Source organism: Erythranthe guttata, chromosome 13 (assembly GCF_056151865.1).
Source record: "Erythranthe guttata isolate IM_541 chromosome 13, IM_541, whole genome shotgun sequence".
In the NCBI taxonomy this organism is placed as follows: Eukaryota; Viridiplantae; Streptophyta; class Magnoliopsida; order Lamiales; family Phrymaceae; genus Erythranthe; species Erythranthe guttata.
Genome location: NC_142545.1, coordinates 17191301 through 17217014, shown reverse-complemented (window position 1 = coordinate 17217014; position 25714 = coordinate 17191301). Strand labels below are relative to the sequence as shown.

At 38.1% G+C, this 25714-nt stretch overlaps 4 protein-coding genes and 1 long non-coding RNA gene across 6 annotated transcripts; 3 read left to right on the top strand and 2 right to left on the bottom strand.

The window, feature by feature from the left end:
- Positions 1-1029: 1029 nt before the first annotated feature.
- Positions 1030-3425, top strand: APL (Homeodomain-like superfamily protein). 2 transcript variants are annotated; one of them, XM_012993912.2, is made up of 6 exons: positions 1030-1468; positions 1583-1659; positions 1818-1875; positions 2013-2079; positions 2250-2292; positions 2396-3425. In XM_012993912.2, the coding sequence occupies exons 1-6, from the start codon at positions 1291-1293 to the stop codon at positions 3137-3139; spliced, it is 1167 nt and encodes a 388-aa protein (XP_012849366.1). In that variant the 5' UTR covers positions 1030-1290; the 3' UTR covers positions 3140-3425. The 2 variants fall into 2 exon arrangements, with proteins under 2 accessions (XP_012849366.1, XP_088668299.1); XM_088812173.1 differs by having other exon boundaries at positions 1151-1468; positions 1818-1884.
- A 2546-nt stretch (positions 3426-5971) lies between these two features.
- LOC105968968 (C-type mannose receptor (DUF620)) lies at positions 5972-8456 on the bottom strand. Its single transcript, XM_012993683.2, has 3 exons — positions 8121-8456; positions 7634-7981; positions 5972-6610 (listed from the first exon to the last, which is right to left on the bottom strand). The coding sequence occupies exons 1-3, from the start codon at positions 8454-8456 to the stop codon at positions 6110-6112; spliced, it is 1185 nt and encodes a 394-aa protein (XP_012849137.2). The 3' UTR covers positions 5972-6109.
- On the top strand, positions 8156-8866 carry LOC148766070 (uncharacterized). Its single transcript, XR_016029396.1, has 2 exons — positions 8156-8296; positions 8387-8866. It is a non-coding gene; the product is annotated as an uncharacterized LOC148766070 (long non-coding RNA).
- Positions 8867-11849: 2983 nt separating this feature from the next.
- Positions 11850-13667, top strand: LOC105968547 (organic cation/carnitine transporter 3). Its single transcript, XM_012993176.2, has one exon. The coding sequence runs from the start codon at positions 11919-11921 to the stop codon at positions 13491-13493; it is 1575 nt and encodes a 524-aa protein (XP_012848630.2). The 5' UTR covers positions 11850-11918; the 3' UTR covers positions 13494-13667.
- A 7097-nt stretch (positions 13668-20764) lies between these two features.
- Positions 20765-22764, bottom strand: NAC020 (NAC domain containing protein 20). The gene is made up of 4 exons (XM_012993153.2): positions 22480-22764; positions 22117-22397; positions 21587-21958; positions 20765-21178 (listed from the first exon to the last, which is right to left on the bottom strand). Exons 1-4 carry the CDS (start codon positions 22634-22636, stop codon positions 20972-20974), a joined length of 1017 nt encoding a protein of 338 aa, XP_012848607.2. The 5' UTR covers positions 22637-22764; the 3' UTR covers positions 20765-20971.
- Between the last annotated feature and the right edge of the window lie 2950 nt (positions 22765-25714).

Sequence of the window (25714 nt, the reverse complement as noted above, 5' to 3'; positions counted from 1 at the left end):
TCGAACGAATCCGATTGAATCGAATTCACATTTTTTAAAAGAAAAAAATGTAATATTTTTTGAGTGAATGACTTACAATTATGTCCGAAAACAAATCCAAAAAACCAGGAAATGATCAGCATTATTGTTTCGTGAAATTAGAATGAAAAACAAAATCGAAAATTTTGGATGTATAGGAAATGGTGGAATTCGTGGATTTTTTTTCTATTCACATTTAATATAAAATACGCAATAATATTGATATTATATATAAATATAAGTTTAAAAAAAAATTGGAATTTTTCAGAAATTAAAATTCGACTGACCGGAATGTCTATATAATTAATTCCGATCAAAATTGGCACATATGCGGGAAAAAAGGCGGTCTGATCAATTTGTTTTCGCGAAAATTGGAATTCTTCGGATCAAAATTAACATGGAAGATCTATTACAAACCCTAACCGTAAATATCAGTTACTCACCATCTGCGGAGAAAACATTTACAAATTACGTAGTTAAGAGATGTGAACATGATTATTAATTAAATGGTAATGATCATTACACCTAATGAAATGTGTGTGTGTGTGTGTGAATTCAAGAAATTAAAGAGCTTTTTGCAAAGCAAGGCCTATATATATCTATACAATTAGGAATATAATATATATAGTTTTGGCTTCTTGTTTTTTCCTTTTCCTTTTTTTTCTTTTTTTCTTTTCCGAAGGTTTAATCTTAGTATGCTACTTCTAATATGGTAAAATGGAGTTACTGTTAGAACACTGCTTTTTAATTACCACAAAATAAAAATTACAGTACTTTATGGGGTCAAAGAAATAAATGGATTCTAATTCTTGCCAAAAGATGGCAGCTTGTAGATAACATTAACATATTTATCGGAAAATTAGATGCTATATCTGGTTATTTACACTGTGTGAATTTGAACCGTATATCTACACATAATCACACACACCGATGTGTATGTGTGCATACTCAGTAGATAGTTATTTAATTAAATCTGCAATCAAATCCACCCGGTATAAATATCAGGTGTAGCATCAAACTCCCCGATTTTTCCTCTTCTTCGTGTATATATTATATTCCATTTAAGAGGTTAATTAACTTGCCGCTAAATTATATTCCCTTGGATTAATTGAGAAATTACCAAAACCCCCTTTTTTCTCATTCTCCTCTAGTGAAAAAATGGGCACCCTATTCTCTCTCACTATATCCACAGCATTTGTTCTTTGATTCCATAAGCAGCAAAGAAAGACCAGAGGAGAGAGAAACTAAACTCTAGAGAGAGAGAGAGAGAGAATGTTCCAGACGACGAAGAAGGCAACAAGTATGAATAATCCGCACGAGCCGAGGGGCATGTGCGTCCAAGGTGACTCTGGCCTCGTCCTCACCACCGACCCTAAACCTCGTCTCCGATGGACCGTCGAACTCCACGAACGCTTCGTCGACGCTGTCACTCAGCTCGGCGGCCCCGACAGTACGTCATGCCTCCTTTTCTTATTCATCGTATATCTATTAATAACTATATATGTATAATTAACTGATCATATATATGAATAATTTGTTCGGAATATATTTGTAATTTAATTAGAGGCGACGCCGAAAACTATCATGAGAGTTATGGGGGTCAAGGGCCTCACGCTTTATCATCTCAAGAGCCACCTCCAGGTATTTCATTAATTCTAATCATTATTTGCAATTTTATTTTATTATATTTATAATTATTACTTCAGTATTATTTTTTATTTTTATTTTAATTTATTGGCTAGGGTTGTTGTTGTTGCTTTGATTAATTTTGATATATATGATTTTATTTCTATTTTCAGAAATTTAGGCTTGGAAAGCAGCCTCACAAGGATTTCCATGATCACTCAATGAAAGATGGTGAGAGAGGTCACATATTATATATATATATATATATATATATATATATATATATATATATATATATGTTCTGCCCTAATTTTTACTATATATGTGTATATGTATTAGTGATTAAGTTTAATGAATTATGACAACAGATTCATCTTTAGAACTTCAAAGAAACAATGCGTCGTCGTCTGGAATGCTGGGGCGCAGCATGAATGAGTATGTTACGTTACTCTAATTACCAAAATTACCTTTTTACCCTTTCAATTAATTAATTATTTCAATTTCCATGTGTTAATTAATATATATTATTATATTTTCCAAAATATTTTTGAGGCTATGTATGTATGTATGTATGTATAATTTGATAAGTGGAAGTTATCTTTCAGGATGCAAATGGAGGTCAACAGAAGACTCCACGAACAGTTAGAGGTATTCACACACACACACACACACACACATCTATATATAATATATGTGTATATATATTATATATTATAAATTACTTACAAAAAATTAATAATAAGTACTGCAGGTTCAAAGACACCTGCAACTTCGAATCGAAGCCCACGGAAAGTACATGCAGACGATTCTCGAAAAGGCATGCCAAACCCTCGCCGGAGAGAATAACATGGCGGCGGCTGCAGCCGCCGCCTCAGGAAGCTACAACAAGGCGGCGGTGGGGCCCGATATGTCCTGCGGCCTGAAAGATTTCGGGCCCGCCATGAACAACAGTTTCCCATCCCTTCAAGATCTCAACTTGTACGGACCCACCGACCAACAACTACTTGACCACCACCACCACAACCATATGGAAAGATCTTCCTCCATTGGTAATATCAACGACGTCTTCAACATCCAAACAAACAACGAAAACTTTCTCGCGAACAAGAAGAGGCCGAATCCGTACGGTAAGAGCCCGTTGATTTGGGCCGACGATTTAAGGTTGCAAGAACACCTTGGAAGTAATGATGATAATGATTGCCAGATTCATATGGGCCCGCCCTTTTCGCTCGATAGAGGAGGCAGCACTAGTGATCATAATATCGACGATTCGGTTTCGGATCATAATATCTACGAGACGAAGCCTATTCTATCGGGAGATCGCATTCATCGCTCCAATAACATTATCGGAGAAAAGAAATTCGATAAGTTGTCCGATAGGTCATCCCCACCACCCCATCATCGTCGGGCGGCGGAGAGGATGAACCACCACTCCGCCGCCATTAGTGCCGGCGGCATCATGCCACAAGCTGGCCGGAGCTCGCCATTCGGGTGATACTAATTAACAGATCATCATATACATTAATTAATATTTGAGTGTTCTTGATGTCTGTAGTATTTAGGGGTTTGGAGCAACGCTAAAAACGGCGTCGTCTTAATATATATCTATATGCTGTAGTTTTGCTTATAGTACTTAATGAATGTTTTGCGTCACCTTTCTTGAATAAGTGTTTGGCATGTTATATTCAAGGATGATGCATGCATGTGATTGATTATTAATTAGTGCATGCATGCAGCTATACCAGATTTCTTTTTTTATATTAGGGTTTTTTTATTTTTTATTTTTTGACGGTTTTAATATGTGATTATTTCGAATAGAAAACACTGAGAACAAAACATTATTGTCTTGATAATATTATTAATATTTTGATTTTTCGAAATATATATATCGTTTTATTTATATAATTTATTTGAAAGAAAAAAAAGGAGGGGGTTTTGAATTAAAGCCATATTTTAAGTTTGTCGTTAATGAATCGCATCTAATATATATATATTCTTTGATGTGGCTAAGCTTTGAGGGGTCGTTTTCTTTATCTTTATAGAATTCTGCTAATTACACTAATGATTAACTCATGAGGAAATTAACCTTTTTCTCTTACCACTGCTTTTAATTAGTTAATTAGTAGCTCCCAAGTTAGTTAGTTAGTTAAACTTCTTCTAATTATTCATTAACAATACTATATATGTAAATCTACAGAGGGAAATTAGTAGACTTGAGACAGATGAGTATGCATATAAATTCTCTGCAAAGCAGTAAATTATTCTTACCAGAACTAGATAAGACAGTGAAAAAATATCATTAATAAATGTTCCAAGAATATATATATATATATATAGTTCTTGTGTATATATATGTTGAGGAAAGGGCGCCGACAAAGAGTATCCAACTTTGTTGCCCTAGCTTTTTTCTTCTTTACCGTTATATAAATATATATTCGAATGAGATATATATGAACTACGTATTGCGGTGCATGCTACTGCTATACTGCTACTTGCATAACTACTACTTTATTCCAATTTCCAATCCCCTCTTAATTTAATTTAATTTCCCAAGAGATAGCTGGTGGGGTTAAAATGGTAAAGGTGGGGGTGGGGGTGGGGGTGGGGGGGGTGAAGCGCGCACTCTGAGGCACACGTAAATCGATGAAGCTTCCAACTTTTTACTGAAGAGTACTCTGATGCAGATTCACTACTACTACTACTACTCATCATTACATGCAAACTCTTTACTTTGCATTTTGATGATGATGATTCATTCGTTGGCATTATTTATTAATTAATTAATTAATTAAATTCCCAATAAATAAATATATATTAAATATGATTAATGAATTATGTCGTAATCTGTGGCACGCACACCCATGCAATGCAACACACGGATACATATGTACATTGGATTCTGTCTTCTTATTCCTTCTTCGATTCTCTAGCTAGCTATACCTACCTACTTCATTTAATTTACTCTCTCTCTCTCTAGCTTTCTTTTTTAGGATAATTTTCAACTGTGCACTAGAAGCTTCTTTTGTCCCCCTTCCCCAACTTTTTGCTGACGTCACACATTAATTCATTCCATGCATTTACATTAATACATAAATTCAAATTCATATGGGTATTTAATTTTTATATTAGTTACATACTTTTTGAATAGTGTTTGATGTAGTCCAAATGATTCAATCACGTCGTAGGGATGAGTTGGTGGGTCCCCTGATACGTCTTTGGTTTGATCACATGTGGGAGTGATATGACTACTACGAGTTATGTTTGTCTGTTGAGAGCGAACTATATATCTTGCTAGCTGCCACCTGGGTCAGTTCAATGGAGAGATCTAGTCTGTTGGTATGATCGTTGTCGTTTCTGGTTATGCCATAATTAGGCATCTCCCTCCTATTGCAGACTTTCCGCCTTTGTTTAAGAATTAGGTAGAATGTATGTAGTTACATTTATCATCTATGTCTATCCCATGTGGGGCTAGTGACCGACAAGCTATCTATGGAGTGTTAGTGGGCAAGGTGAGATTGGGCCTGAGTTGTCTTTAGACTTTGTATGAGATTGTTGACATTCGGCCTTTTAGAACAGTCGAGCCCGTATCACCGCTTATTTCAATACGATCTTTTATTTATTTTGGAACTATATTTAATTCCATGTTAAAAAAATTCAATTAAGCCGTCCACTAGCCAATTGAGTCCAAAAATTTAAAACTTCGCCAATTTAGGTCCAAAATTTTCCGATTTATGAATAGTATTTCCCATTCTAATTTCCAAAATTTTGATTCTAAGTTAATTAATAAAATTAAAATAAATTAAATCTTTGATAAACTTAAGCTGTTTAATTAGGTATGAGTTATGGCTAATCATAAAAATATATTTGTGAGTTAATTTCTCGTGCATCCAGTTGTAATAGCAGAATGTCTTATCCACCAGTCAAGCCCGGCCCATACATCAAATTCCAAATATAGTTTTTTGGGCCCAATTCAATTAGGGCCTACTCTCTTGGGCCGTCTTCTATTATCACCATCATTATAAATAAATATATTTAATGGAAAACATTTTACTATATCCAATCATCCATCCCCTCAACACATTGTTTTAAAGTCATGTTTAATTTATAAATGAATTCTTCTAAATAAAAATGATTCTTTTTTTTTTTGAACAATTTCATGATTATGTCAAAGTAATTTAGTTAAAAGGGAATCAAACCATTAATGATGAAAAATTTTGATGAATTAATTACACCAATTAAAAATATTTATTCCAAAAAAAATTCAGTAATTGTTCATTTTATACTAGTAGTTAATAAGTAGATACAGTCCCAGAAAGAAAACACCAAGTTAATTAAACCATTAGAGATAATAATATACACGTGGCATTTAAAATTACAGGAATAATCAACGTTTTGTCCGCATTAGCTGGAATTATATGAATCTCATTGAAAAAAAAAAAAAAGGAAAATTTACCAAGAAATTAAATCAAGGGGAGACCGCCTGCGCTGTATCTAATATATCAGCAGGAGGGATAAACGAGTCACCCGAAAGTCCCGGCACATTGAAAACGACGTCGTGTATCGTCCACATTTCTTCCATTTTGGTCCTCGTATGCTGCATTGATGTTTCGCCGAATCGGAAGACAGTGGCCACCGTTCTCCCCTGGTGGGCGATCATTACCCCGTCGACGTCCCTGTAATCTCCGATGCTGCTTCCGATCGTGGTCTCCCAGTAAACGGTGTCGTTTTCCTCGGAGTGAACCCTGGTGAGGTGGGAGTCCTCCATGTAGATGAGGAGCCCGCTCTTCTGGCTGAAGTAACCGTATAGCACGTGTCGGATCACCTCCGCGGGGCCTTCGTTCCTCTCCATCACCGCCGCGCGATCCGCCGCCACTTTCAGGACGAAGCAGTCGTCTTCTCCGATCCGCTTCTCCCCCAGGCACTGGGCTTTCGCGAACAGGCTCGCCGTGCTCTTCGGATCCAGCCCCTGCACAGCATTGTTTTGTCAATTTTCCTCCATATGTATAATGCAAACGACGCCGTATTCATTTACCATACAGTTATTGTAGACTGTAGTATGTCGAAATTTAACCCAATTTCCCATAAGCTTAATCGGATCACATAATAGCTCTCTTAATTAAACGAGCATGTTATTAACTATTGATCTGCACATAATCACACATACATAGTCACACATACCTATGTGTATGTGTATTTATTGGACGATTATTTAACTCAATCAACGATTAAACTCACCGAATGTATGTAACCAGTTGCAGAATCTCATCACACATTAGCTGTTAAGCCTAGTAGGAATCAAGGTGAAATTTGATGCTTTTTAAACTCTTGATATACTTTTGATACATCATCTTCAAAATTCAATCGGTTGTACATCAAAATAAGTAATTTCTTATCTTTAAATTTAAATAATTATTATACTTTCACATAATATAATTGAATATTGTGATGCACATGCTATGAGGCCTGAGGTAGTGAGAGTAGAGTACCAAAGCTCAAATTTTGAAATTTCCCAGAAATGAAAGATTATTCAATGCAATTGGAATTGCAATTGCAAAGCTTTTTCCTTTATCGATCGGTTCAAACTTCAGAGGAGCATAAATTATTATTTCAAAGTAAAAAAAAGGAAAAAATAATGGAGAAAACAAAAGAAAGAGGGAGTTTCAACAAAGCAAAAGCTGAAAAAAGCACAGAGAAATTGCAGATGCTGAGCACTTTTACCAGGTGGTGGTGGGGTGGGGGTGGGGTGGGGGGGTAGGGGGTGGCAATCCCAAGAAGATGGAGATAAGTGAAACAATGAGGGCAGTGAAAGCACGTGCTCTGGTTATCTGAAATTGAGTGTTTGGTAAAGCAGGGGACAACTCTCAGTTTCCATATCCATCACTAAATTTAATACCAGGCCCCATTTTAATTTCTTCATTTTCTTTTTTTTTTTTTTTCAAATTTGAATCTTTTTTTTTTGCAGCTGTAAAAATTTGTGTAGGGTGGTTACCTGAATGATGCGGCGGAGAGGGCGTTGTGGGCCTTTGGCTGCATGAGTGCCCAGCCACGGCGTGTGCCGCCACACGATTTTGCCGTCGCTGCCGGCGACCACCTTGTGGCCGCCGACGGAGAGCTCGAGGGACCACATTCCAGGCGACATCCGCCACAGAACGAAGCAGCCGTTCTCGGCGCTCCTAGACCCCATCGTCCTCACGCTTTTCCCCGTCGAGATCTCCGTTTCGCACCGCACCAATTTCACCGTCCCCGATGTGTACATGTTCTTCGCCAAGCTCTGCTGCTTCGAGCATCCGGCCGCCGCCAAGTACTGCTGAATTATATAATAAGCTGTAGATGTCTCCTGTCAAAAACAAAACCAAAAAATCAAAAAACCAAACACAGGAAGAAGGTGTTTGTGAAAATGCCTGAACCAAAAACCAAACACAAGAAACTGTTTGTGAAAATGCCTGAACCAAAAAAAAGGAAAAAAATTTACTCACGAGTGGTATGTCTTTGATGTGGAGATGGGAGATGGGTTTGTCGGAGATCGGAATAGGGCCGAGCGGGCAGCCCAAAACTCCGAGAAGAAGCCTCAAATCTTGCATTTTGGCAGGGCTGCTGCTATTCGGGCCGTACAACGACGACGGCATTGATGAAGAGAAGCTGTTATCTACAGGTACAGTTCTGTGTATCTTGAACCACTCTCGTATCACTTCCCAAGAAGTTTCCTTCTTATTACAATCGTGATCCTCCATTCCAAAATCAGGGCCTTCCATTAGCGGCGTTAGCGGCTGAGGACACCACCTCTGTAATTGCCGGCGACTCCTCGAACCCATCACTGTCTGTAAATAAATTCCACTTAATTAACTAATTCAAGAAGAAGAAGAAGGAAGATGAAGATGGGTTCTAGTGAAGAAAAATGCAGTGAGTGGGGAATGTGAGTTTTAGAGTGCAAGAAAATGGTAGCTTTGTGGGTAAGAAGAAGAAGGGACAAAAGGGACAGCCCATCTGCCTCAACGGTAGAGAGATGAGAGAGATGAGAGAGAGAGGAGAGAGAGAGGGCTAGTTATAGTAAAATATGGGGTATGTTTTTTGGGATTGGGAGCCTATTATTATTTCTTTGCTTTATTGTAATTATTTTATTTTCTTTTTCAATCTTTTGGACTGCACTTGTCGTCTCATTAAACACATTTATTCTCTTGAGCCACTTCAAATAAGAGACTAGGGCTTAACCCCTTTTCCCACATATGCCTACTTGCCCACAAATTTCACTTTGGATTTCTTTCTTCTTTTAACTTTTTCCAATTTCAAGAATTAAGATTGCTGCAATTAATTGTTGTTGATCATAACCAGATTTTGCTCTTAGATCCATACCTTACTCTCACACTCTTGTGTCTTGTTGTAAACAACTATGTTGAGTGAAAGAGTAAGTTCTTTAATGTCGTAGAGAAATCGAGGTTTCGTATTAGTGACCTTGAGATGAAATCTTCAAGAATCGTTACTCAGTTCGGGCGGAAATACATCTGGTATATCATTGTAGTCGTTCACAAACAAAAACATACATTTGGGCTGATCAAATTTGTTTTTTGCACGCAGAAGAATGGTAAAAATCTAGTTCCGATGTACATTTAACCCGATGTAACATAGATTTGACTGTGGATATATTTGACTTATTAGGTTGCCCCTAAGTGAAGTGTAGTAATGTACTCATCTAGCTTAATCACAATAATATGGCCGGATTGTATTTTTGTGTGTGAATGAACGAAATTTGATCTGCTTGATGCATATATACATTAACCCCGAAATTTTCCATATATTCCATGAATTAAGTGTTGCATTGTTTTGCCTTATCAATCACCTAACCTAACTGAAAAGGGAAAAAAACATATAAATAATAATCTTCTACAATTAAAAATTGACTGTGAAATTGAATCCTAGTCAAGTGCTTTCTTTTGATTATTCTCAGTTATATATATAAGACAAAAAATTCAAGTTAAGTTTATCTAATCTCGTACTAAGTAGGTATCTTTCAGCCACCTTTTTATTTATTTAAACACATCTCTATCTTTTCTAGCATCATATTAATTTGGTCCTACATTCTTATAATAATAGTAGTAAATAGTAATAATAATTGTCTATTTCTTGTTTTCTATATAATGATCTGTTTAATGTTTTCGTCTAGTTATGGAATTTTTAATATTTAGAAAAATGAAAAAAAATAAAATACAGATATTGGTGGGGGCAAAAGAATAGGTTGAGAGTCTGCATCAAAGGCTGTGTGAGGTGGCTCCAAGTGGGATAGCTGAATAGATTGACGGCAACAGGTGGCTGCCCTTTCAAGCCAAGCTTCAAATTTTGAAAATGAAATTCAAATTCAAATTTTAATAAAAGTTTAAAAAAAACTTGTCTTCTAATTGGGCCATCATGAATTTGTATAGATTACATTTATGGGCCAAGCCTAGGCTAACTTGCCCATTTCCATTTGTGTATGCACAAATATGGGCCACTGGAATATATAGCCTAATAAAATACATCAACTAGTACAGACCTAATTGAGAAAGAAAAAAAAAAAAAAAGTAGCATAAATTCAATATTGAAATAACGTGTGTGTGTGGAATATATTTTATAGGCTTATAGGCTATACTATATTGTATTAAAAGACGAAATTTCGTGGCCCAGTACTCGAGCCGGACAAAGTTTGATGGAGGATATTAATCATGGTTACACAGTGATCTGTTAGAATAGTGGACCAGAGATTTATGCACAAAAGTAATCAATTCATATTGGAGTTGAAATTCTCAAACTGCAGCTGTCGGTACTCGATCCTAGAACCTCCGAACTATAGGTTGTAACTTGTAATAATATCTGATTGGGTGGAGCATTGAGTAAGGTTTCACTATATAGCTGCTAGTGCAAAAAGTTTTACTAATTTTATTACAAAATTGTTCATATTATTATTAAATATTTATTATTCTAACGTCTAGATGCATGGGTATTTGGATCCGATCAACGACAAAATGCAGCCATTAGGCTTAATAGGATCCAAGATGATTAAATTAATTTGTTAAGACAAGCTAGTGGGCTTTGAATTTTGTTCCACCACATGCCTTGTTAAGAAGATAGGACTTTGGTGGGTGTGATTGTCAGCGAATCAGGGATTGCCAAACAGAGCGCTAATATTATAATTAATTAATTAATATATTATTTATATCATCCCAAATTTTAGGTTAAGATCAATGTTTTGAAACATGGACGGAACCGGTTAAACCGCAAACAATTGCTTGGTTCGGTACCGGTTTTGACCGGTTGAACCGTAATATCGGAACTGGAGTGAAAATCGGGTCTTGTTTCTCCAAATTTGTGCCATTTAAAAAAAAAAAAAAAGGGAATCTAGAGTAAGTGAATCTAGAATCTAGAATAAGTGCATGTGTATATAAGTTAAACACAAAAGGCTGAAAGAGGTGCATATGCGCCCCCATTTAATTTGCAGGCGGAGCAGTTAGGACCAAGACTACTGTGCTTTCCCTTTATGTCCATACCCATGAGTTGTTCTTTGTGCATCATTGCTACATTCCAATTCTAACTTACCAAAATTGTTCAATCCTACGTGGATATTATGTGTTTCAACTTCCTAATTTATTTTCCTTATTAATCTTTTATTATTATTATTATTATTATTATTATTATTATTATTATTATTATTATTATTATTATTATTATTATTATTATTATTATTATTATTATTATTATTATTATTATTATTATTACACCTAGCTCAATTGTTATCTTGTTGAGCATATATGCTTTAAAAAATCGAGTCGACCGCATATTTGTCCAAACTTGTCCGGGTTTTTTATCTAGTTTTCAAAGTAATGTTACAGTTGCCTGATTTCATAAAAACAATCAAATCGAGTTCGATTGAGCTAACTTAATCGAGCCGAACTGTGTTCGAGACCGTTTGATGAAAGCTTTATTTCAATTAAGTTTATATACATATATACATGAAGCTCATAGCACAATTTAATAAATAAATTTAAAAAAAAAAATATGATGCATGACAAATTGAAATTTCTATTGCACCATCTTGTATTACATCAACTAAGAAAAGCACACAAGCGTGCACCTTAGCAGACCGACTGCCACGTGCACTTTTTCAATATGCATAATATAGAACCTCGATAAATTAATATTTAATAAATTAATAACATCACATGCACTCTTTCTATATATATGAAGGGCAGAATGCATGCCACCACTACCACACCAAGAACTGCACGCTAATTTCTAAACACACTCCGATGGCAGATTCGGATCAAAACCCGCTTCTCCCACCATTGTTAGACGTGGAATCAGAACACGAGTATTATTATCCGTCCCTCGACTCCACCATCGAACACTGCATCGGCGACTTTGGGTGGACCCACATATTCCAAGCCACCCTCGTCTCTTTCGCATGGTTCTTCGACGCACAGCAGACCTTCATCAGCGTCTTCACCGACGCCGAACCCAAATGGAGTTGCACCGATAACAACCCATCATGCAGCAACAACAACAATAACGTTAACACGTGTCAACTTTCCGGCGACGCGTGGTCCTGGGATTTTCCGGCGAGCACCTCCATCATCTCCGAGTGGTCCCTCCAGTGCGCCGGATCCATCATAACAGGCCTCCCGGCTTCTTCCTTCCTCTTCGGCTGCCTCGTCGGCGGCTTCGCGCTCGCCACGCTGGCGGACTCGTCTCTGGGCCGGAAAAACATGCTGGTGTTGTCCAGTCTGGTTATGGCGTTGACCGGCGTGCTGACGGCGGCTTCAACTAACATATGGATGTACGTTGCTCTGCGATTTATCAGCGGGTTTGGCAGAGCAACTGTTGGCACGTGTGCTCTGGTTTTGTCGACGGAGCTTGTGGGGAAGAAATGGAGGGAGAAGATGGGGATTATTGGGTTTGTTTGTTTCACTCTTGGCTTTCTCTCTCTACCGGCGATTGCTTTCTCTCTCAAGGGTTATTCGTGGAGGCTGATGTACATCTGGACATGTGTTCCGTCAGTTTTCTACTCACTTTCGGTTTTCTTCCTTATCCGAGAGTCGCCGAGGTGGCTTTATATCAAGGGAAGGAAGGAAGAATTTGCCGAAACCCTAAGGAGCATCGCCGCTCCGACGAACCGGAGCAGTTTGACTCAGAGCTTCTTCGGGAGGTGTACGGAGTGGGGGGATGATCAGAAACCAGAGGAAACCGATATTTTCTCCGCCGTGAAGATTTTGCTGAGTAGGAGGTGGTCGCGGCGGCGGTTGGTGGCGGTGACGGTGGTCGGATTCGGCATCGGAATGATTTACTACGGGATGCCTTTGGGGCTTGGAAACCTATCGTTTGATTTGTACCTCAGCGTCACTTTAAATGCGCTGTCGGAATTTCCGGCGTCGTTCCTCACGTTTGTGCTGATCGGAAAACTTGACCGGAAGGGTTCGATATTGGGGCTGTCGTTGCTGAGCGGGATGTGCAGCGTGGGGTGCGTGGTGGTGACGTGGCAGGTGACGCAGATCGCGCTGGAGCTGGTTTCGTTCTTCAGCGCGTGCACGGCGTTCGACGTCGTTCTGATATACACGCTGGAGCTGTTCCCGACGTGCGTGAGGAACTCGGCGGTGTCGATGGTGAGGCAGGCGCTGGTGTTCGGCGGCGCGCTCAGCCCGGTGCTGGTGGCCGCCGGGAGGAAGAATAGGTTCCTGTCGTACGGCGTGTTTGGGGTGGGGGTTTCGGTGTGCGCGCTGTTTGTGGGGCTGTTGCCGGAAACTCGGGGGAGGGTTTTGTGCGATACTCTCGAGGAAGAAGAGCGGAAAGATGCTGCGTCAGCGTTTGGTGGGGCCCACTGTGTTTGAATTTAAAGCTCTGTGATTGGTTGTTAGTTGTACGAATTACGATTAATATTTGGATGTAAACATGTCGTTTACACCAAAATTTACTGTTAATTTACTGTACGACTGTGTAGTCTGTTTGTTTGTTTCTTCTTTTTTTTGAATTAATAAATGCTTTAGAGAAATTGTATTCGTTTATTTTAATTTTATTTATTTTTTCCTTGATTTTATATCAACATTATATATTTATATATGTGATACAAAATTTAAGAAAGAGTTTACATTCTGAACGGATCCCCTGTTGTTTTGGAGATAAACGGATCCCATTCAGCCAATGACACGTGGATAATCTAATTAATTGTAAAATGTAATTTTACTATTAATCTTACCTCAATTAATGATTTAATTTTAAAGATTATTTAGAGAATAACAAACAATTGTCTTCTGGCGGTAAATTATTTTTGTTAATTGTTTTCTTTTCCTTTTTTAACTTATCTAGTGAACTGTTTGGGCAATAATTTAATACGCAAAAGCCATAGTGTTGAATCTTTACATTAGAAGAAAAAAATATTATTAAAATCTGAATTCAAGAATTTAACATTCATTTAAATTGTATGTTTATTCTTTATTATCATTATTTTGGGTGTATGAATTCTTTATTATAATTTATTATTCTCGTATATGATATTTTATTCGGGTTTATTAAAAAAAAAATCCAAAATAAACATGTTCCGAATGGATTTCTAGGAACATACTCCTGGTGAAGAACACCAGGTGCCTCTCCTATTAACATGTATGGGGTTTAGTAATTTAACCCTAGAGTTTAATAATTTAACTTAGGGTTTTTAGAAAAAAAATAGAATTCAAAAATTAATTAAAACTTAAATGCCACTGATTATGTGTTACGAGAAAAAGAAAAATTGTTATTTAGAAAAGAAAGAAAAAAAAAAAGAAAAAATAATGGAAAAAAGTTAATGCGCATATAAGGTAGTTGCATGCACTTGCAATTCTTAATTAAGGACTTTTTAATTTAAAATACTGAAACATAAACAATCACATTTCTTAATTAAATGTCCACGTGTCACTCAATGAATGGAATCCGTTTTTCTAATATAAATGGGGGATCCGTTCCAAATTTGCTCTCTTTAACAAAACATACTCACGTTGTCTCAAAAATCTCACTATCGTTGGGAAATAAATATACGTACTACTCTCCGAGGATCCTCTCCAGGGGTTGCAATTATAATGGAAAATAATTATCATGGTTTCAAATTCAGTAGTTATAACCTTTTTTTTTTCTCTTTAAAATAAAAATAATTTATAATTCGACCAAATCTTGCTTAGTGGTAGGCCAAGTTGCGCGTTTGACGGAAATAACTCTTTTCTTTCCCCCTTTCCATGGTTATTTTCTCTTCTCTTTCTCTTTTTCTTTTTTCTTACTCTTTATATGGAGAAAGAAAGAGATAGATATGGAAAATGGAAAGAACATGAAAATAAATTGGAACCATAAAATAGAGATATAATAAATAGTAAGCATATATTGATTTTATTTTAAAATCTTTGATTCTATCAACCCAAAAATAGAATTGTTTGACGATACAAGTGACCTCAAAAATAGAGACAAGTGAAGAACAAAATGGATTTCAAATAGGGGTAACGAGCCGAACTCGCCAGATTTTTTGAGCTTGAGTCAAATTTAGTGAGCTCTCGAGCTCAAGCCAAGCTCATCGAGCTTTCATTTAATGAGCTCAAACTCGATCTAGAGCTCAAGTCGAGTTGAGCCTGTCGAGCTCGAGCTCAGCTGATTATATATATATATATATATATATATATATATATATATATATATATATCTTTTTTTTCCTACTAATTTTTACATAATATTAATTTCATTTTTTATTATAAATTATTTAGATGAAAAATGAAAAAAGCTATAAAATAAACATATATCTATATTTTTCAAATGATTAATTAATTAATTATAATATATTAGTTATTTTTATATTAAAAAAATATAATATAAAAAGCTCTCGAGCTGGAGCCATTGAACAACTAAAGATGAACTCAAGTTCCAGCTTTTCAGAAAGCTCAAGCTCGAACTTTTGCGGAGCCAACTCATCGAGCTCATGAGCCAGCTCCGCTCATCTACACCTCGAATTTCAAATATAATTAATCTTTCATTAAGCATGGTAACAATTACATAAACTGCATTTTTCTCTAATGCATGAAATAAATAAATCACAATTAACAAACATGTTCATTGACTATAATATCTAAATACATATCTGACTTTAATTTTTTCAATAATAAATATTACAAAAAACCATAGAAAAAAGAAATATATATATATATATATATATATATATATATATATATATATATATATATATATATATATATATATATATATATATATATATCCCAAACAGATCCTTGAGAGAAGCCATTTTCAAAAAATCAGGACTCGCCCCAGCAAAACATCAGCACTATCAAATGTATAAAACTTGCGTTACGTTCTTCAATCTCGTTTTTAACAAGTATTAAAAAAAAAACCCTATATATGCCAATGAAAAATCAGTTTGCGTGTGTGTATATATAAAATAATAAATATATATACTTAATATATAAGTATGTTTTGATATGCCTAATTGGGCCAACCCAATGGGCCTACAATTTCTTTACTTACTGGGCTACGAGCCCAATATCGAAGACCAATATCACCGAGGCCCAAACACCTTCAAGTAAGGCTTGGGCCCAACAAAGCAAACTCAACCCAATAAACGACATATAAATAGAGGTTTTACTCATTTTATTAAGGTACGTCCTATTAACTGAGCAATACTACAATACGTATTCTCTGGACTAATTCTATGATCAGCATGTCTGACTTGAGCGTCGGAGGGGTTTCCGCCGGATCAACCCCCGGCGTAGTTCAATGTTCATCTCGCAGGTACCTCAGGATCATCAAGTTGTCAAGCTACTGACCCGCTTTGCTCTTCCAATACATTTTCTACACTACCCCAGGTGATCTACATTTTAGCATCATCATTTTGGCGCCGTCTGTGGGAACGATGCAAACCAGATCACGTAGCCAACAAGATCCTCCTGAGGCGTCTGCTCGGAGAGAAAATGACACAGCTAACGACCTCCCACCTCGTGGAGGCTCTGGCTTGCCACCTCCTCCACATCCCATGGATCCGCCTCGCGAGGTTCAGGTGATCCCCCATCGGGACCCACCACTCGCCGATCCACCACTCCCTGCTCCTCGAATGGTTCAAATAACCGAGGATGCGCTTCAACGCATGATAACAGAAGCTTCAACTCGGGCTGCCACTGAATCAGTGGCACCATATATCGCCACGATGGGAGCAGATGCTCCCAACGCGATACCAGCATCTGCTCCACATGTGGAGCCACCTATGGCACCACCGTCATCGACTCCCCAAGGTGGCTTACATCGCCCCCAAAATATTTCGTTCGCCAAGGGTTATTGACTCCTTGGGGGCTTACATCTGCCCCCAAAATATTTCGTTCGCCAAGGGTTATCGACTCCGTGGGGGTTCACATCGCCCCCAAAATATTTCGTTCGTCATAGCAGGAGCCAACGCTCCTCCTCGTGAGGCCCCACTGGGTCCTCAACATGATCAATTTCCACCTACTTCTAACGATTCAGATAACCGAAGAAGACCTTCAGCGTATGATCACGGAAGATTCAACTCGTGCTTCCACTGAATCAGTGGCACCATATATCGCCAAGGTTGGGCATCCCACCCCAGATGTTCGTGATCGCCTCATCCTAAATGGGGGGCTATCCCATCCTAAAGTTGGGCATCTCATCTCAAGGGTGGTACATCCACTTACCTTTCAACCCCAAGGGGTTTCACATCCCATCAAGTGTTTCACGTCCCTACTTCAAAAACAGAAAAAAGGGTCAGACGAGCACGCGCGAACCAATGGCACAACCGTGCGCATCCACCTCAGACCATAGGTCTCGAGCACCTCATCCTACAGTGGGCAGTTATCCCCATCCTAAGGTTGGGCACCATCCTAAGTGGATTCACATCCCATCTCAAAGAACGAGGATAATCTCCCTACTCAAAAATAGAACATCCCTAAGGGGGTGCACATCCCATCTCAAGGAACAAGTATAATCTCCCTACTCAAAAAATTGAACATCCCCAAGGGGGTGCACATCCCATCTCAAGGAACGGGGATAATCTCCCTACTCAAAAAATTGAACATCCCCAAGGGGGTGAACATCAATCAAGAAAAAAGAAGACGAAAAAATAGAAGAAAAAAGAAGAAGAAAACAGAAGATGAAAAAATACAAGAACAAGAAAAAAGAGAGTAAAAGAAGAAGAAATAAAGAAGAAAGAAGAAAGAAGAAGAATTAGAAGAAAAAAGAAAACCAACAAAAAAGAGAAGAAGAAGACAAAAGAAGAAAGAAAAAGAAGCAAAAAAGAAAAGAAAGAAAAGGACAAAAGACAAGAAAAAACGTGCGCGTCAGCGCGCTCCACCCAAGGAAGCGCGCGCACATCAGCACCGCGCGGTTGGCCAAGAAGCCTCGGTCCGCGCGCGCGCGGAAAAAGAAAAAAAAAAAAAAAAAAATATTGCCAGAACGCGCGTGCATGTCACGCGCCCAGCTGTACTGCGCATCTGCCTCTGCGCGCGTGCATCGCACGCGCCCGTTGTCTCTCACCGCGCGTGCGTCGCACGCGCCCGCACTCTCTCTCTCCCTCGCGCGTGCCTTGCACGCGCCAACGCCCTGTCTCCTCCGCGCGTGCACTGCACGCGCCCGCGCTCTCTCTCCTCCGCGTGTGCACTGCACGCGCCCGCGCTCTCTCTCCTCCGCGCGTGCAGTGCACGCGCCCGCGTGACACCTACCGCGCGCCCCCCCTACCCCAGCCTCAAAGCGCGCGCTCCCCCCTTACCCCAGCCTCAAAGCGCGCGCTCCCCACCTACCCAGCATCAAAGCGCGCGCCCACCTCCCGCTACTCACCTACTTGCGCGCAATTTGCACTGTGCACCACCAAATCGCATGCCGTTTTCACCTCGCTTTACCAAATCGCGCGAGAATTTCAACGCGCTCCACCAGATTGCGCGAGCTGTTTAACGCACCTACCAAATTGCGTTCAAAAAAAAAAAAAAAAAAAAATTTATCCACGCCATGCTAGCGATTAACGCAAGACTACAACACCGATCTACTCTCAATACGATCCGGTACCCCTTTCTACTTGGCTCCCACATCGTCTCGAGAGTGGGGGGCTTGCGAGACAACTCCTACGAGGAGCCAACTCGCTCAATACTACCACCCGCAGCGAGACAACTCCCACGAGGAAACCACTCGCTCCATCCTACAACCCGCAGCGAGACAACTCCCACGAGGAGCCAACTCCCTCGGGTCTACGAAACCATAGCGAGATAACTCGCACGAGGAGACCATTCGCTCCGTCCTATAGCCCGTTGTGGGACAACTCCCACGAGGAGCTAACCCCCTATAGTCTCAAAACTACAGCGAGACAACTCCCACGAGGAGACCACTCGATCAATCCTACAGCCCGTTGCGAGGCAACTCCCACGAGGAGCCAACTCGCTCGGTCCTACGAACCCACAGCGAGATAACTCCTACGAGGAGACCACTCGCTCCATCCTACGACCCGCAGCGAGGAAACTCCCACGAGGAGCCAACTCGCTCGGTCCTACGAACCCACAGCGAGATAACTCCTACGAGGAGACCACTCGCTCCATCCTACGACCCGCAGCGAGGAAACTCCCACGAGGAGCCAACTCGCTCGGTCCTACGAACCCACAGCGAGATAACTCCTATGAGGAGACCACTCGCTCCATCCTACGACCCGCAGTGAGGAAACTCCCACGAGGAGCCAACTCGCTCGGTCCTATGAACCCACAGCGAGATAACTCCTACGAGGAGACCACTCGCTCCATTCTATGATCCGCAGCGAGATTACTCCCACGAGGAGCCAACTCGCTCGGTACTAAGACTCGCTGCGAAACAACTCCCACGAGGAGACAACTCGCTCGGTACCCCAACCCGCAGCGGGACAACTCCCACGAGGAGCTAACTCGCTCGATATTACAAATCCGTTGCAAGGCAACTCCCACGTGCAACCACCTCGCTCGATAATAAGACTCGCTGCAAAACAACTCCCACGAGGAGACAACTCGCTCAGAGCAACCTCAATCTACACGCGCCTAAATCGCGCATCATCCAATGCTCCTACAACTTCGCTCAAGACAACTCTCTCGAAGAGCCAACTCGCTCGATACTACAACCCGCAGCGAGACAACTCCCACGAGGAGTCAACTCGCTCGACACTACAAATCCGTTGCAAGACAACTCTCACGTGCAACCACCTCGCTCGATAATATTACTCACCGCGAGACAACTCCCATGAGGAGACAACTCGCCCGAAATTCACCATATAATCGCAAGCTCAAGTTAGCACGATTACAACCCTAGAAGCACTTAGTGAGCTCTCGAGCTCAAGCCAAGCTCATCGAGCTTTCATTTAATGAGCTCAAACTCGATCTAGAGCTCAAGTCGAGTTGAGCCTGTCGAGCTCGAGCTCAGCTGATTATATATATATATATATATATATATATATATATATATATATATATATATATATATATATATATATATATATATATATATATATATATATATATATATATATATATATATATATATATATATATCTTTTTTTTCCTACTAATTTTTACATAATATTAATTTCATTTTTTATTATAAATTATTTAGATGAAAAATGAAAAAAGCTATAAAATAAACATATATCTATATTTTTCAAATGATTAATTAATTAATTATAATATATTAGTTATTTTTATATTAAAAAAATATAATATAAAAAGCTCTCGAGCTGGAGCCATTGAACAACTAAAGATGAACTCAAGTTCCAGCTTTTCGGAAAGCTCAAGCTCGAACTTTTGCGGAGCCAACTCATCGAGCTCATGAGCCAGCTCCGCTCATCTACACCTCGAATTTCAAATATAATTAATCTTTCATTAAGCATGGTAACAATTACATAAACTGCATTTTTCTCTAATGCATGAAATAAATAAATCACAATTAACAAACATGTTCATTGACTATAATATCTAAATACATATCTGACTTTAATTTTTTCAATAATAAATATTACAAAAAACCATAGAAAAAAGAAATATATATATATATATATATATATATATATATATATATATATATATATATATATATATATATATCCCAAACAGATCCTTGAGAGAAGCCATTTTCAAAAAATCAGGACTCGCCCCAGCAAAACATCAGCACTATCAAATGTATAAAACTTGCGTTACGTTCTTCAATCTCGTTTTTAACAAGTATTAAAAAAAAAACCCTATATATGCCAATGAAAAATCAGTTTGCGTGTGTGTATATATAAAATAATAAATATATATACTTAATATATAAGTATGTTTTGAAGCTAGTTAGTTACTTAGTTTGACCCTCCATAATTCTGGTAGTTGAGGTTAGAATAAATCTCTTCTAACGCCGTTATCTCATTCACACCGTTATCCCTCAACCTGTCGCAATTGGTCATGTATTCACTGCTGCTACATTTTGGCTCCGTTAAATCTACTTGTGGGAAGTCATCCATAGCTAACGGCGGATAATAAGGGTCGTAAAACATGCCCGTATAGTCCTGCGTAAACAAATAACATTTAGAATTTAATTAGCCCTTTTTTTAATAATAATATATAAATGTTGGGGGTAAAATTGTAAATATGAGAAGTATAGGGGAAAGACATTTTAGCAGTCAAAAGAATTCATGGGGAATGGTGAAGAAAGAGCAGTTGGATTGATCAGTTTGGAGGCTTATTATTATTTATTATATATTAAAAAAATTAATAATCCAGAGGTAGCTGCTTTTGAGAAAGATGTTGTAATTTCATCACTTTAAATCAAAAGAGACAACCTCAAAGTGATAATTCGTGGGACCATTTTGTCCCTACCTAGACATTCTAATTACACACTACTAATATTAATTCCATTTCAAATTGAAAGAAAAATATTAGGGTGGTGGTGTTAATTCACTGTTATATGAACGTACCTGAATGAAATTTGATATGTTTTCGGTGCCGTAAAAGTAGAACTGATGATCATCATCCATTGAACTATTGACTTCATCTGACGCGGCAATGTGAGCCGTCGGATCGTATTTCGACGAGCCGATCGCCGCCATTGGTGTCGTCGTCCCTTGTGTGAGTTCCGATGAAGACGCCTCCGAATTAGGGTTCTTGGAGCGAATTTCGCCCTTGGCATCTTCGTCGGCATATTCCCTCAGGGAGGTCTCCGGTGTGGGCCCACATTCGTCTTCGTCCCACGAAACTTGATCAACCATCATCCCACGTGGCACTTTAGTTCTACAAGTCTTGGTTATGACTATGTTCTTCTTGAAAACCCGACACAGTGCATAAGAATCCTGTAATATTCAAAATTAATTTTGACACAATTAATAATCCAAATTTTAATAAATTAAAGTTGCTATTTACTTTTTTCTTCAAACCCTAATGCCCTAATTAATTGAGAAATTACTATACGTACACATGTTTATATGTATATAATAATTACGATCGATACCTTGAGATTTGATCCGGTGGTGCCGAGTGCAGAATCAAGGAGGCGATACTCGTGCATCACCCAATCGGTTCGAATCCCGTGAGGCGCTCGTCCTCTGTAATAAACCAATGTCTTCTTCATACCCACCGGCCGTTTCTGCGACTGCACGGACCGGTCTTTTCCGGTGGCCTTCCAGTAACCGGACCGAGTCGCCCGGTTCGTCCTCGACCCGTTCGGGTATTTCCTGTCTCTCGGACTGTAGAAATACCACTCCATATCTTTGCTCGGCAAGAACGATTTTTCTGTCAATAGATACACAGATTCAATATAATTACTCATTAATCTTAATTAGTTAATATTCTGAATTTTGTTAATTATTATTACCTGGTAAATCCCATGGTTCGCATTTGTAGAGATCGACTACGGGGATGACTTCGAGCTCGATAATTCCACCGTTGATCTTCCGATCGAGATAATAGGCGACGAGCTCCTCATCCGTTGGATGGAACCTGAATCCTGGAGGCAGTGTCATTGCTCCCATAATAATTAATTTAATGCAGTAGTTAATTAATTTTCCCTGATTAATTTTAATAACTGGGAAATGCTGAAATTTTTGTGTTCTTGGAAGTGGAATGGAGGGAGTCTCTTTCAAGTGGCTAACACGGTATATATATATGTGTATATATGTATATATGTATATATGTATAGCCCACTGTTATGGGGATGAAAAAGCCATTAAAGCGTGGTCCTCGTCATCCTGTGGCTTTTTTGCATCGACGATTAGTTATTTTAATTTATTTCCTTCTTTAGGGTTTTATTTGATTCACATTTGAAAGTTTAATTATGTTCACACTTAAATAGTTCTTAATGGTATAATTAGTTATCTAATTAATTATTTTTGCTGGTATGAACCGAGACAATATTATTCTTGCATTATACTATTATATTAAATAATTATTAATTAATTAATGATCCTTCATGCATGCATGGATGTATTGGACAGATTTAATAATGCATGTAAGGGAGTATGTATTTTATGGTACGTGATTAAATACACCTGGCTACATACTATGTATTCTGGTTTATTATAAATTATTATTTGTTAAATTATACATTTTCCTTATTAACTGATAATTAGATTGGACACAGTAACAAACGACAGCTAATTATAGTAGCTAAAGTGATGATCAGATCATGATGTGCGATGAGAGAGAAAGAGGAGAGAGAGAGAGAGAGAGAGATTTGCTTTAATTACAAGATTCTTGGCGAGTATTAATGTGTGAAAGCAAGAGATGTAGAAGAAGAAGCTTTCAGTGCTTTTGTCTGCTCACATACTAACAAAAATAAGCGGGCCCCGCAGAAAGTCTGCTGGGCCCCACCCACCCCCACCCCCACAACACGCAATGCCCCCAATCCCCACCCCCCGCCCCCTTTTCCAACTCCTCATGACATCACATGTAATCATTACACATTCCTCAGTACTACGAATCTATATACTAAATATGGTCTATGTGTACTATACTGCACTACTCTACACACTTTGTCAGTGTAGACCGTATTTTTTTTTACGTACAGCTACAGGGTATAGATACTATACTTGTAACTTCTACTCTCTCTCTCTCTCTCTCTTGTTGAATAATCTCTCTCTCTATATTAATTCGTATATGTTAAATTTACGTAGTAGTAGTGTGTGAAACACGTGAGAGATGGTATATATATATATATATATTCAGAACGTCTTCATGCATAATTGATACATCCATCCAATATTGTATATATCAACCATATCATTTCTTATAAAAATAAAATAAACTATATATAAATTGCACCGTAACTACTATTAATAAAAAATAAAAAAAAAACATAAAATTATTCAGACTCGAGCTCGAGCTCGTCAAAATGGATTTCAGATCGAACTCCCCAAAACAACAGAGTTCGATTCGTTTACGCTCGTAAATATTAACACCATCAACGATTCCAATATAATTAACAGTGGCGCAAACGGGGTCCATATCAGTGGGGCAAATTATCTAAAACTTTACAAAATCGCCCAAAAAGAGAAAAAAAACACTTTGATCGTTCAATAGTTGAAGGAGCTGAACAGAACTGAACTATATATCTGGCACCACATCACCCTCATTGCTTTTTTGCCCTTTTGATTTCTTATCTTTATTTTTTGTTTTTATTTATTAATCTGTCCCACCAATCTCTACTTTTCCTTTATCTGTTTTTACACTTGTTTTAGTTTTACTTTCCTTAAAATATGATTTTCGCCAAGGCTTAAAAGATATAGTAACGAACTGTATAATCATTACATCCATATAATATATAAACCCTATCTCTTTGACTGGTCCATCTTTCATCTCTTTCCTTTTTCAGTATTTTATTCTGCCCCAAAATCATCTACATTAACAGTATTACACTGTTTATATAGGTAATATTTGAGAATATTTAATTTGCTTCTGATTGGGACCACGTGTCTGGAGATTATTGGACGACAATTGTGGAATGCCGCACTGCGAAATTCTTGTTTGTTCCTCATTAATATAAATTTAGAAAAATATATATATATTGCCCGCATGGGTGTAGCTCAACTGGTTCCGGAGGTGGTAAGTTGGTGCAAGGTCCTAGGATCGAATCCTGGCAGCCGCAGTGTGGGAATTTCAACTCCAATGAGTTGGTTCCTTGTGGGCACCAGGTCCGGGTCCGCTACCTTAACGGGCCGTTGAGTTACCATGATTTACATTCCTCCATCAATCCTTGTCGGGCCAAGGGATGGGGGCCCTGGGGGCGAGGGATTTCGCCTTTTGGTGCAAGAAAAAAAAAAAAAATATATATATATATATATATATATGAATGTATAAGAGTGCATTATTTGTAAAGAAATAGTTTACTTCAAAATACATCTACTAAATTGAGACTTGTATTGCCAATATTCAAACGAACAGTTCTTATCTCGATTTATTCGTGAATTGTGCATATATGTAGCACGGAAACTTAATCTTCTTAACGTATCTGCGTTTTCGAACATGTTTCTTGCAACACTCGAGAACACCTGCTGAACAAGTTATGAGCTGCAATTTCTTATTAGTTAGAAACACGTTTGAATAGCAAATTTTCAAATATTTTTATTGTTTCACTAATTATTTACATGATTTAATGATGAATCGTAAATTGATAGTTGATATATAGTAATATTTATTTTGAATATATTTGTCTAAAAAAAATTATATATGAAATAAAAGCTAATATATGTTTACATAATATATTTATAAATGCACCCCTATATTTTAATCATTTAAACGTTTCCCCAAATTATCGTACCCCAATTTTTAGGACTTGTCGTTTCCACGAATCGTTGTTTCCGTGTCCATTAAATTAATCCTTAAGATTGTGTATATTGTATTGATTAATGTCATGTACTCAATTTAGAAGCAAAGTAACAAAAAATAATAAGTGGACTGATTACATTATTGCAAAAAGATTATTCGGATAAATAGTGTTGTCAATACTCAAATTAAATTAGTGACGACGACTAATTAACAAGTATTTATTCCACTAATAGCTAATTAATATCTTTTTTTCTTTGCCGAAAGACCCTTTCTTTCATCTTTTATAC

Coding starts and splice junctions, on each gene's coding strand:
- LOC105968968 (XM_012993683.2), bottom strand. CDS start 8,456: ATGGGTTCGAGGAGTCGCCGGCAATTACAGAGGTGGTGTCCTCAGCCG. Junction 7,982..8,120: donor ACATCAAAGACATACCACTC/GTGAGTAAATTT, acceptor TGTTTTTGACAG/GAGACATCTACAGCTTATTA. Junction 6,611..7,633: donor CTCTCCGCCGCATCATTCAG/GTAACCACCCTA, acceptor AATGCTGTGCAG/GGGCTGGATCCGAAGAGCAC.
- LOC105968547 (XM_012993176.2), top strand. CDS start 11,919: ATGGCAGATTCGGATCAAAACCCGCTTCTCCCACCATTGTTAGACGTG.
- APL (XM_088812173.1), top strand. CDS start 1,291: ATGTTCCAGACGACGAAGAAGGCAACAAGTATGAATAATCCGCACGAG. Junction 2,080..2,249: donor CTGGGGCGCAGCATGAATGA/GTATGTTACGTT, acceptor GTTATCTTTCAG/GATGCAAATGGAGGTCAACA. Junction 2,293..2,395: donor GACTCCACGAACAGTTAGAG/GTATTCACACAC, acceptor TAAGTACTGCAG/GTTCAAAGACACCTGCAACT.
- NAC020 (XM_012993153.2), bottom strand. CDS start 22,636: ATGGGAGCAATGACACTGCCTCCAGGATTCAGGTTCCATCCAACGGAT. Junction 22,398..22,479: donor CGAACCATGGGATTTACCAG/GTAATAATAATT, acceptor ATCTATTGACAG/AAAAATCGTTCTTGCCGAGC. Junction 21,179..21,586: donor ACATATCAAATTTCATTCAG/GTACGTTCATAT, acceptor TTGTTTACGCAG/GACTATACGGGCATGTTTTA.